The sequence below is a fragment of the Agelaius tricolor genome, unplaced genomic scaffold (assembly GCF_023055355.1).
Source record: "Agelaius tricolor isolate 1412-34295 unplaced genomic scaffold, bAgeTri1.0.p SCAF_28, whole genome shotgun sequence".
Classification (NCBI taxonomy): Eukaryota; Metazoa; Chordata; class Aves; order Passeriformes; family Icteridae; genus Agelaius; species Agelaius tricolor.
The window spans coordinates 6,838,519-6,850,933 of NW_027269288.1; the positions used below are offsets into that span (position 1 = coordinate 6,838,519).

Below are 12,415 nucleotides of genomic sequence, written 5' to 3' on the forward strand. Positions count from 1 at the left end.
GATATATATAAATTTAAATGAGATGAGATGAGATGACATGACATGATAACATGGTTTAAATAAATTATAAAATCAGCATATTTTGTTCTAAAACTGACAAAATAGGTTTATTTGAAACTTTAGTGAAATACTTTTTTTTTATTTTCAATCTGACATGAGAAAAAAATCTAAAAAAAAATTCTATTCTACAAAGCATTTCCCATTTGATGAAACCCCATAGAGCCAAAGTAAGGGATTTCATTCAAGTTGCTCAAGGCACCTCTAGCTAAGATGTTTAGTACAAAATTTTTCTGGACCTGAGTCTTGCAGTTAAAAGATGAGCTTTCCTGACTGGGGACAGAAAAATCACATAAACCTGCCCCAAAATCCAGCAGAGCAAATCAGAGGGTTCGAGAGGCACAAGTCAAGGCCTTGTCCCATGCCAGGGCTGTCCTACAAACAGTGCAGGGGTGCTGCAGGTCCTGCCTTAGCACAGGAGTTACTGCAAGTCAATTCTCTGCACACATCTCTGCCTGTCACTGCTAAATTACAATTACAGTCATCCCTTTTAGCTGTTTGCACTGATTAAATGAAAGCACAGAACTCAGTTTATCTGATTAGCCAGCCTGAGCAGCAAAAAATTACCCTGCAAGCAGCATCTTCACTGCTCTTAGTGACACCCTGCACCCACTTTATCTTTGCTCTGCCCTCTCAGAGGGCAGCCCTTGGGAATTTCCAGGATCAGAATTTTCCCTCAAAGCTGATTTTAATCCCAGGTGCCCAAGGGTGCATGAAACCCTCCTGTCCCTCCTTAAGGGAAACCCCTGCCCCCACCAGAGCAGGGAGCTCAGCCTGTCCTCACTGTCCACAGGCCAGGGTTTGTTCATCCTTGTAATAAATTATGGATGCCCCCCCATACACATCTGTTACTCAAATCACCAGTTAATAATGTATGAATAAATGAAGAGACTGCTCTGAGGGGAGAGAGCTGTGGGGGACTAAACTTTGAATTCTCTGCTACAGCAGCAAGCATCAAAGCTGTACTGCCAGGCTTGACCTCAGCTGGGTTTTCTTTTTTAAGAGGGTTAGAGCTAGCACCTTATGAACATGAACGGCTGAACAGCAGGGGCATGGCATGAAAGCTGGCCCAGAAACACGGGGAAAGAACGAAACACCAAATGAAAATGTGCCAGAAGCACATGGGTATCAAACGTCTTTGCTATCCTGTGTCAGTCTGAACTGGGAGCTAAGGTCACAAGTGAATTGATAATTCTCACCAGAAATACATTGTTAATTCAGGGGAACAGATGCCATTTGAAAATACAAAGCCTGCAAATAAGAAAAAAGGTGAAGAAAGGCTGCTGAAGAAGTTTCTACGTTTATAGTAAGCTTGTGCATCACACGCTCCAGAACTGCAACTTGGGACCAAGCGCTGCTGGCTCTCAAGCTGGAAACACGAGAGCACGCTTAGGAACCCCGGCTGTAAACAGCGCTCGGTGTGGCCCAGAAGCGGCTCCAGGAGGGGACAGCGGCGCCCCCAGCCCGCGGGTACCGCTCGCTGCCGCCGGGATGCGCTGAGGGCGCTCGGAGCGCGGGGAGCGCTCCCGGCCGGGCAGGCAGCGCTGCATGGGCCCGAGCAGCACAGCCCCAGCCCAGGGCACCGGGGACACCGAGAGCAGCACAGCCCCTGCCCAGGGCACCGGGGGGACAATGAGAGCAGCACAGCCCCAGCCCAGGGCACCGGGGGACACCGAGAGCAGCACAGCCCCTGCCCAGCCCCTGCCCAGGGCACCGGGGGACACCGAGAGCAGCACAGCCCCTGCCCAGGGCACCGGGGGACACTCAGAGCAGCACAGCCCCTGCCCAGGGCACCGGGGACACCGAGAGCAGCACAGCCCCTGCCCAGGGCACCAGGGGACACCAAGAGCAGCACAGCCCCTGCCCAGGGCACCGGGGGAATGTGAGAGCAGCACAGCCCCTGCCCAGGGCACCGGGGGACACCGAGAGCAGCACAGCCCCTGCCCAGCTCCTGCCCAGGGCACCGGGGGAATGTGAGAGCAGCACAGCCCCAGCTGTTCCATCCTCACAGAAGCTGCAAACAGAACTGCAAGTATCCCAGCGGGCGAATGGGCACAAGAATTCAGTGCAGGTGCGCTGCATGAACGACAAATCTTAGACACAAAGAGCTGTGCCAAGCCAGGCAGTGTCTTCCAGGGACTTGACTGAGCCTCCTCCTCACACAAGTGAGTGCAGCTCATCCATCAAGAGAAGCATCTCCTGTTCAGGTGCTGGAGACTGATGGAAAAGCTATTTCTCCCCTATAAAAATGAATGGCACAGTCTGCCACTGCATTGTTTCTTGTCCCTAAATTACCCACTTATGCTGCACCTTTCACAAGAAAAAGGAAGCAGAGAATCTTCACAACTCCCTCACAATTCTAACTTTTATTATTGCTTTAAATTTTACTCTGACCAAGGTAGGAAATCTGCACATCTTGTGTGGTGCTTGCAGTCAGTTCACAACTTGGACTGAGAAGCAAACAGCAAAGTGCTCAGCGCACACCCTGTCCAGCCACCTGAACTCCGGGCAGGAAAGCAAATCAGGCTCTGAAGCAGACAGTGAAGAACTCAGAGACCCTCTGGTGATAGTTATTGGCAAAGTCTCTCTGATATCACAGCCACATTTACAGGACGTCACAACCACAATTTGCTGTGCAGAGAATCCAGACTTTATCCCTACACTGTCTGTAAGAAGCTTGAGTCTGAAATCTGGTACTTGTACTATTAAAAAAGCTCTTCCAGCTGAGGATTAATCATCTCAGTAGGACTGTGCAAATGCATGTGAGATGAGTGGGGAAGGTTATATAAAGCCCACAGAGAGAAGGAAAATGCAGAATAGAACTGAGGACCAGGCTTGCACAGCACCTGAATGCCTGCAGGTGCTTCTAACAGAGATGCATTCCGAGTGCTGATTGTAATTTACTTGTCAGTCATTTACTTGATTAATTATCTCCTCCAAGTGGCTCATCACGCAGGGTAGCTGAAGTGTTACAACCATCATTAGAGACGCAGTAGTGTGATCCTCCAGCAGACACAGATCCAGGAACAGCCCCCTCTGCACAAACACACTTTGCCACGAGACACGCAGCTGACAAACGTGTGTACAGAGCCCCAGGAGCACACAGCACTGCAGAACCACCTGAGAGCTGCACATGGGAATGGCTTCAATGAACCATGCACCACAGGAGAAGATAAGATGACTGCACAACCCAACCTGATCAGCATAATCTACAGCAGCAGAACTCCTGTAAATTCACTGAGAGAACGCAGGAACATCAGCACTGTGTGCCAGCAGAAATCATTTTATACACACAGCAGTGAGTAATGACACCAAGAAATGACGGGCAGAGTTTAGCACAGTGCATTGTGGTGGAGTTTTTGTTGTTCAAGAGCCAACCTTCCCTTCCTCCATCAGTAAACTTTGCAAGGTACACTCAAATGCAATGTCTACAGCTACTGAAAGTGCTCTGGAGTAAACAATTCATTCAGAGAATTGGGAATTGCTCTGTCCTTAGCATTATGGTTTCTCCGAAGCAATACATGTTTCATTTGCTGTAAGTGGAATGGATTTTCATTTACTTAGCAGCCTTTGTTTTTATCTAAATACTATGGCTGTAATTAATAAAACATGCCTTCTTAAAGATAAAAGATCTTTTGAAATGACAGTGAGCTGATGAGATCTAAAAAATGCTATCCTCTAACAAACAGGGTCAAATGGCTGAATATCTCTGAGCAAGTGAGGAAAAGGAAGAGTAATGTGATGCTATGAAAGTGCTACTGAACAACAACTGAGCCCATAAGCACAATTTATCTTCTAGCAAAAATTCTAGTGGATGAGGTAAAAAGAATAAATCCACCTACTGTGTTTCTGCGATGGGCTTCCTAAATCCATCATCTTGTAGAGATAAGAGGGGTTTTCTCAATTTCCTATGTTAGGAAGTAAAAATACTCTGCATTTTCCCTCCGTCTTGCTCCCTCTTCTGCAAGTCTGTGTCTGTGTGAGAAGGCAGTTTGAATTTCATCCCGTTTATTAGCTCAGGCACTGAGGAATCACTGTCACTTTTGTGATGTACAAGCTCCTTTCCTCTACACAACACCGAGGAAGCGGGGGAGAGAGGAGAGCTAGGATTTTATCTAAACTACTTTTTGCTGGAACAATTAACTCTTTGCTGACTGACAGGCTCCTTCCTGGTGTATCTTGTGTCAGTTGACACTGAAATGTCTGCTCCTCTACAGGGGATTCTCTCTGACAGCTGTTAAATGCTCATGTTGCTTCCTTTAAGGTTTCCTCTGCTTTTCTCTTCCACTGTTTAACTGGGAACTCCAGTCAGACACCAGCACAGCCATGATCTCCTACAACCACATGAGGTGACCCTGCTCAATTATGCCAGAGGGACTAAAGGTCACACATTTGTTCCTCAGTCCCTACAGCTTCTAAGACTTAAAGAGGTCTCTAATAGGGATTTATTCTCCACCAACTAATGCTTGCTGCTTCTTCAGGTTTACATTTAGCACCTCTAACCCTGAATATCCAAAACTGAACAAAATTATTTGCAATGAAACCAAATGCACTGCTGCTAGAAGAATGAAATGTGAATGCACCTGTGTATACCACCATCCTCAAACACTTTCATTCTCAAGGTAACAGGACAGAATCCTGTTCATTCCTCTGCAGTGAATTTTCAGTTAGGTAACAACAAATGATCTTGCTTCACTTTCTCAACCACCTGTTCTAAAAAAGAAACACAGTTCAGTAACACCACCCCACAGCCACTTCCACATTCAGCCAGGTCTGCAAAGGTTTCCCCAAATTTAGTGTTTTCCTGGGAGAACTATTACATAAACATAAATATATGAATATATGTATGTATGTATGTATGTATGTATGTATGTATGTATGTATATATAAAACTCTGTAGATATTTGCATCTCTTGAGAGAGTTTTAACTTTTTAATCCCTGCCCACAGTAAAACCTCCCCGATGCAAATTTTTACTTGGACTCTATGAGAAAAACGAGTCAAATTAACTAGATTTTCCACACTAACCATTTTCCTCCAGAGAACAGCATTCAGGATTAAGCACAAACCTTTTTTCCCCCCTTACTTCAAACAGCACTTTGTAGTCCATCTCTTCCTTTTTTCTGCTGGTAAATGAGGACAAAACCTGTTCTGCAATCGTGGATCTGAATGCTAGTGATTCTAACGTATTTCTATTTTCATACTTAATTCTAACAAATGAGCATTTTGAACTTTCAATAAGCTTCATTTCTTGATTTTTGAGCATTATCTTGACAGCAACCCAGCTCCTGTATCTGCCACTATCCCAAACACTTCCCTGGAATGACTTTCCTCTGACTTTCACTGCTGGTCCCACTCATTCTAGTTCCTGCCTATGCCAACACCCAGCTCATTCACTGTGACACAAGCTCGAGCTTTTTCTTCCTCTGATCCAGTCACAAATCCTGCTGGCCTCCTGGGAATCAGCATCCCCCCTTTCAGTTCAGAGAGAGAGACACCAGTTAAGGGGATTAGAATAGTCTCTAAACAGGTTTAAAACATTTTGTCTTCTTCACTGAGCCAATTGCCTGGAACTTCAGCATTTCAGCAGGGAAAAAGATTATTACTTCAGGGAAATATCAGTGGTTCTGATATTGCCAGAAACAATCTCACTCTTCTCTAAACTGTTCACAGCTCTTCTATTGTGTGCAGAGCATTTTCAGCATAGAAGGGCCATAATAGAACAGCCTTTCTTCATAGTGGCTACACAGGTTTAACTCCTGGTTTGTACTTCTGAGATCATGAGTTCAAGAATATTCTCATTTCTTCTCTACAGAGCCAGCAATTCAGCTGAAGGATCCTGGATTTGCCTGGGAGATGGCAGCAGCCACACATCAAGTGGTTCCTCATAGTTTGATAACTGTAGAAAACCACTATGGTTTGCTTCAGAAGACAACTGGAGTTATTTGTTCTCTCAAGAAACAAAGCATTCCCCTCTCTGATGAAGCATTTAACCTCAGATCAAACTGACAGATAAGATTCTAATGTGAAGATAAATAGAAAACTGCTTGGAGATGAAGGGCATTGAAATGTTTGGGGAGGTGACTAACACCAAAACCCAGGGAGGTTCACAGTATCACAGTCATGATTTTAAAACAGTTTGCCAAACTCCAAATGCAAACCAAAGCCAGCCATGCTGTAAGACACACGGGCTAGTAATCACTTGGCTGTACCTGCTTTTGGTGGCTTTCAGGGGGATTAAGTTTACCAGAACTATCAGCAAATACAAATAACTCGCTTGTGAGAAAGTGTAAGAGGGAGAGACTCAGCTCTTGTTTACAGAGCCTGGGAGCAGCATCCCTGTGAGTGGCTTTGACTGACAGGATTATTCACAGCTAATGGCAGCATCTCCAGAACTTCCCACAGATAATGCCAATATCGTTGCACTCTGTTAAACAATATTGCATTTCCACCCCTCCCATCTCTGACAACACACAGGCTGAGCACTCATATGAATGAATGAAAGGAACAGATTTTTCCTCTTGCAGCATTATAAAGACCTCATTTTTAATTGCTCCAGCACTGCTTCAGTGAATCCAGAAGTTGGTTTACTACCTCTAAATGTGCTGCACTTATTCTAACCATCTGACTGAGCATGATTTTTACCTTATTCACTTTTATCAGGCTCAAACCAAGGTAACTTCCCTGCTACCAGGTACACCTACCAAGAACTTTCACTGTGCCCTGCTACAAGTAGCAGTAACCTTGGTTAATGACCCTCAAGGGATGCCAGGTACAAAAGCTGCAGGAGCAGCGGCACTCGGGTGGTTCTGAGGCAGCTGGGAGGTCCCAGCGCTGGGTGCTGGCAGGACGGAGGCTGTGAGACTGCTCACCCAGCAGATGGCAACCGCGACACGGCCTCGGCAGGAGCGGTGTCCCGAACCGGGCATGGGGCGCGCACGGCGCCGCTTGTTCTGCTGGATTTGTCCCTTTGGCCGCTACACGCGTCCAAAACCCTCACAGGCAGAAAGAGACACATCGGATAGGGCGGCAACACTTGAGGGGGCACAGGAGGAGAAAGAAGGAACAGATGGTAACATTCAGGTGATTCAGTTTCTAGTCCAGAAAAAAAAAAACACTGATTCTGTAACAGAGTTCAGTCAGTGCCTTTTATCTCCTTTTCCCCTGTTAACTTGTACAGGAAAAGCAGAGCTGCTCCATAAATTGAGTATCCAGGTAACGCTGCCCTTTTCATTACAGCCTCATGATTCACGGGCACAGAGCAAAGAAAGGTGAGGCCAAACTGCAATATTCCCACAGACCATGGAGAAGGAGCAACAAAGCAGAGCTCTGTTAGAGCCACCTTTGTGGTGCACATTTACAATCTTCATCCTAACGAACCTCCACTGAGACAAAGGCAGATGGTTATTAGTATTTCCTGATTCTAAAACAAAATCACTACCAAGGGCAGAGGCTGTGTGAGCTGGAGACAAAGCAGATTCCTCCCTGCTCCATAGCAGGTGTCAATTCACTGGAATTTAGGCTCCTGCCTTCCAAGAGATTGCAGCAGGAATGTGTGAGCCTGAACAGGAGTTAGGAGACTAAACACCTTTAGGCACCTTGGCACAGAGCCTCCAAAAACTGCACTACAATGCACTTTACCAAAAACACAGGCAAACAAAAATCCCAACCAAAAAAATCTAAGAAAGAAGTTAATCTAGAAAGCCTTAGAGATTTTCATTACCTCTTGAATCTCTATGGGCTAAATTGCAAGGCTTGAAACGGTCACTTGATTGAAACTAAAATAATTGAGGAAACAAATCTACATTCCTCAGAGACAGGAAAAAAGGAACCTGAGTCACATCAGCTGAAAGACAAAACACTTAAGCACAGTCATAATGAAGTTCAAGGTCCTGGGCTCAGTGGTTCATTCTGGACTCCTGAGCCTGAGCCTCGTGCTCAGCCCTTTGCTGGCAGCAAGGAGACAGACACCCTCCAGGTACCTTGTGCCACACATGATTCCCAAATCCCTGCCCTCCATCAGGTGCAGGAGAATTTATTTATGGAGTGTGAATGAATGGACAGAGCTGAGAGCTGCCCTTGGGTGCCGAGCCCCAGCCATGGTTATCTCTGCCTGCAGTGACCCCAAGACACTTCCTCACCCTTTACAATGCACTCTGCTTCACACAAGGGACAATTTCATTTTCCTTCTAAGACTTGAACAGTCTTAAAGAATTCTACATGAGCCTGGATGTCCAAAACCAGCCTATTTAACAAAATGAAAACTGCTTCAGTTTCACTGTTCCATCAGTCCTCAGATCTAGTCCAGGCCACCACCACTCAAGATTAAAAACCTCCAGGGTTCAGACTCATTTGTGGCCTACAGATTGCATGTTGCAGAATAGTTCCCAAGCAGCTGATATCAGCACCCACTATTGCCACTCTCTAGACCTTACCAGAGTTAGTTCAGTTCTGAATTGCTGAGGTTGGACATTATTATTATTATTTGTATTTCAGAATACATAAAAAAGACCTCAACATGACTGAGAAGTGTCTGTTGTGCAGGAACAGCAGTTCCCATTTGTAATCAGAAAAAGAGACAACATAAGGATAAAATGAAACTACAGAAAGAGCCAAACAAGAAGGCAGTAAGAGAATCAGAACTAGAATCTGGATCTGCTGAGCAGTCCAGTGTTGTGTTCTTAGGTTCATATCTTCATTACAACAGTCTGTGGACTCATTAACATAAATTAGTATAAGCTGACACTGCCAACAAAGGAAACAATTGTTCATTCTGCAAACCTCACTTGTGCATTTCTGCCTCTGCAGCAAAAGGGAGGACAAACAGCAGCTCTCAGTGTTCCTTACACTACAGCCTTGTCCTCCATTCAGAAAGGAAAAAAGGTGTAGAAAACAGAACTTTCAGCTGAGTCTGTGCAAAACCTTCAGGATCTTGTGTCACAACTGTGTAGCAGCACTGCCTGTGTCACAGCAAACTGAGGAGAATGCCATGTCTGAGCTCAGTCATTATAGGGATAACTGTGTCTGCTCAGATGGGACTCAAACTGCACCAACAAAACCCAAATCCCAACCAGGTCCCATCCTTCCCTCACTGCCTTGTACATGCAGAACAAGCAGAACTGCAGCATCAGGTCACATTTTATTTTTAGCTGAAAAACCAGTGAAACGGGGCATTTTCACAGAAATCTAACTCTAACTGAAGCTCCTGTCAGACAGCTGGTGCCAATTCACAGAATGTCACCTGTCTGTCTGTCCTTCAGCTCAGCTTGTGCCACAGAGGGGTTTGGGTTGAAGGGGGCTCTGGAGATGCCCCAGCCCAAGCCCTGCCATGGCAGCAGCTGCTCACAGCCAGGCAGATGCTGGAGCCCCAGCTGAAGGGCAGCTCAAGTGCTTCTCCAGGCTAATCTGATGTACCACATATCTCAGCAAACTGGATTTTGCATGTCTGTGCACAGCACTCTTTCATCAGATTACAAGGGAAAAGTGAGTCTAGACTTGCCAGAGCATATTTGAAAAATAGAGGATTACTGAATTTGCCATATCCCTCCTTGATTCTGGACTCTCCCAATGCTGCTGTAATAAGGACTAATGACATTATATATAACCAAATTATGTAAAAGTTAATTGCATTCCACTCAGATTTCCTTTTTACATACCAATCTGCTTCCTCATCCATGTACAGCCTACACAGAAAAGTGGAGATTTTACTGCAAAAAAGCAACAGGTTTTGAAAAGTGTCTCAGTTGATGAAACATCAGAAAGCTGCACAAGAGAGCCAAGAGTTCCAAGCCACTGAAGATGAGTAAGCACAGAAGGAGATTGTGGGTTACTGTGATACTGTGGGGCCAGAGGATCAATTGAGGGGCACTTAATTAACTTTGTGGAGTAATTGCAGCCCGTGGTTTAACTCCAGCTCCATCCTTTCCTCAGTCTTCTGGCAGATAAACTCACCCAAACATGAAAGGAGAAGCGTTGCACTTGGCAGGCTGGCCTGACAAGGCTGAAATGTTATTTCTGAAGGCACAGGCTGCTCCAGAGCAGCTCAGCACTGGTGCTGTCACCTCTGTGCAGGTGGCTCAGAGTCTGTCACAGCACAGAGGCAAAACCACATCAGAGCTGCACTTCAACAGAGCCATGGAAAGAGTTAAAGAGAGAGTCGAGGCCAGGCTCAAGTGGGTGTTCTGAACCAGCCTGCAAAGGGATTCCTGAGCCCAGACCAGCTTTTGTTCAGGTCCAGACCCACTTGCATTGGAATGCTGGGAGTGCACAATGCAGACTTTCTCTCCCTCCAGCTATTTCTGCCTTTTCTTTGCACTTTGTCCTAGGTTTGCACACTGACAGAGCTTCGTGTACAGGAATGTGTCATGCACATCCAGAGTCATCATCTTACAAATAAAAAATGAGTTCTCTAACAGTCAGTTTGTGTGATACAGCAATAACTGGAATAGATCACCTCACTTCTGTGGTGCCAGAACACACAAATGATGCAATACCCCCATTTCACATCTGAATTTCTGCACTTTACTTTTTCAAACTCCTTTCAAATCAATATAAGAAGCACGCTGAGACAATGATAATGGCTTGATGGCTCTACCAGGAAAAGTAACATCAGTAAATGTGTAAGAAAGATAAGAACTAGGATAATGACAATCAATCACGGATTAATAATTTCACCGACAGGCTGGTTTTAGTACACCTACAATATACATATATTCAGCTAGTAAAAAATACACTTATCAGCACAAATTGTAAGCCAACAGAAAGCAAAATTGATCTCACAATTGCTGGATATTTAACCAGATGTACAAAATTAGGTCCTGTGAAAACCCAGCCAAAACTTTCAGTGCTGTCTACTTCATGATTGTAGGCAGTAAATCAAATGCATTTCAAGCAAATGAGTCCTGTGTTGAATAAATGAAGATTTGATTTAAATATTAAGCTAAATAATCTTTTTATTATTTATTTTAAATGCAAAAAACCCCAGGCCCTCCTCCCTCAGATGTCTCCCATAGCACAAATTCATCTGCCACAGACATCAGTTACACAATTCCCTCCCTCCTACCCAATCTCCAGTCTACACTTGATGTGCACAATCACTTCTGTAATCTCCAGAGCTTCCTAAGAGAAGAGCTCATTTTCCCCTGTGCAGCTGTCAACACTGAGAAAAGAGCAACAGCCAACAATAGTTATTCTTTGAGCTCTGCATCTCCCAGCTCAGCTCAGACAACTCCATGGCACAGAGCCACAACCTGAGGCACTATAAATCCCAGCCTCATCAACTTCAAGAAACATTTTCCAGAAGCATTGGAAAGGATCAAGGAAAAAATTTGCAATCTCTTGACAGTCTCATCCCAGGATACTCATCTACATTTTTTTACAAGTTTTACAAATCCTACACATGAAGGTCTGTTCACACAACTGAAATCTCACAGACTGCACAAGCAAGGACAGAAGAAAGATTGATTCAAAGTTATCCTCAGTGTACAGGGCAATGGTTGTTTTGGGGATTTTTTAGTACACTTTACCCAAACTCTAGTCTCAATACCAACTACACAGAAAAAAAGGGACTGAGGAATATGCAAGCACAGTTCCCTCAAATTTAAGGCAAACTAGCTGTCCCATATGAAATATCAATACAATGAAAGTAAATTTGGAGAAGAAGAAAAGAGTGCATTTTCAATATCAAACTATGAGATGAAAGGATGGGACCTTCCACTCACCTACTGTGAGGATGTTTGCAGAGAGGAAATGGCAGCAGTTTCCCTCATGGAGAATGGATTCTTCTCTTTGTGTCAAATCCCCTGCCAGAGATTTTGGAGAAGTCAGAGCCATCTCAAGCTTTCAGAGCAGCCTAGCAACAGTGCTTGCTCCAAGTCAAACAAAGCACTTCAGTGCAGATATCTGCAGAAAGTTTCAGTCAAGCAATGAAAATATCCAAGAAAAAGCAACAATTTCAGGATGTTGCTGCTTTGCTTGCTTTGGAAGTGCCAGTGAGCGCCTTGTCTGGAATTCCACATTCAGGAGACTGTCCTGGTTTAATTCTTTTGCCACATATTCCACTCATTGAACAACAGGATTTGCAGTATCAGTGTAGAGAAAGAACCAGGGAGCTCAGTCTTGGCAGGATGGATGTGAGGGCCCTTCCCAGGAGCACAGGAGTTACAAACATTCCGTGGATCTTCCCAGTGTTTCTTGCATGTGGATACCCTGGAGAAGACATTTTTTTAAACAGTGGAAGTTACTTTAACTGTGAGATATTTACCACAGGAGCATACTTAGGTGATGTGCAATGCACTGACCTCAGCAGACAGAAGGCACCAACTCTTCCTTCCCTCACCCCAGGATTTTCCACAGACAAA

At 44.9% G+C, this 12,415-nt stretch overlaps 1 protein-coding gene across 4 annotated transcripts in view; it reads right to left on the reverse strand.

Moving 5' to 3' along the window:
- PLCH2 (phospholipase C eta 2) overlaps positions 1–11,989 on the reverse strand; it is a 66,808-nt gene extending 54,819 nt beyond the window's left edge. Inside the window, exon 1 of one of the 4 annotated variants that reach the window (XM_071449052.1) lies at positions 11,777–11,972. In XM_071449052.1, coding sequence (XP_071305153.1) covers positions 11,777–11,888 — 112 coding nt within the window. In that variant the 5' untranslated portion in view covers positions 11,889–11,972. Of the gene's footprint in view, positions 1–3,899; positions 4,128–11,776 lie in introns of those variants that run through there. The other 3 variants (XM_071449049.1, XM_071449048.1, XM_071449051.1) reach the window with 3 other exon arrangements.
- Positions 11,990–12,415: the final 426 nt, after the last annotated feature.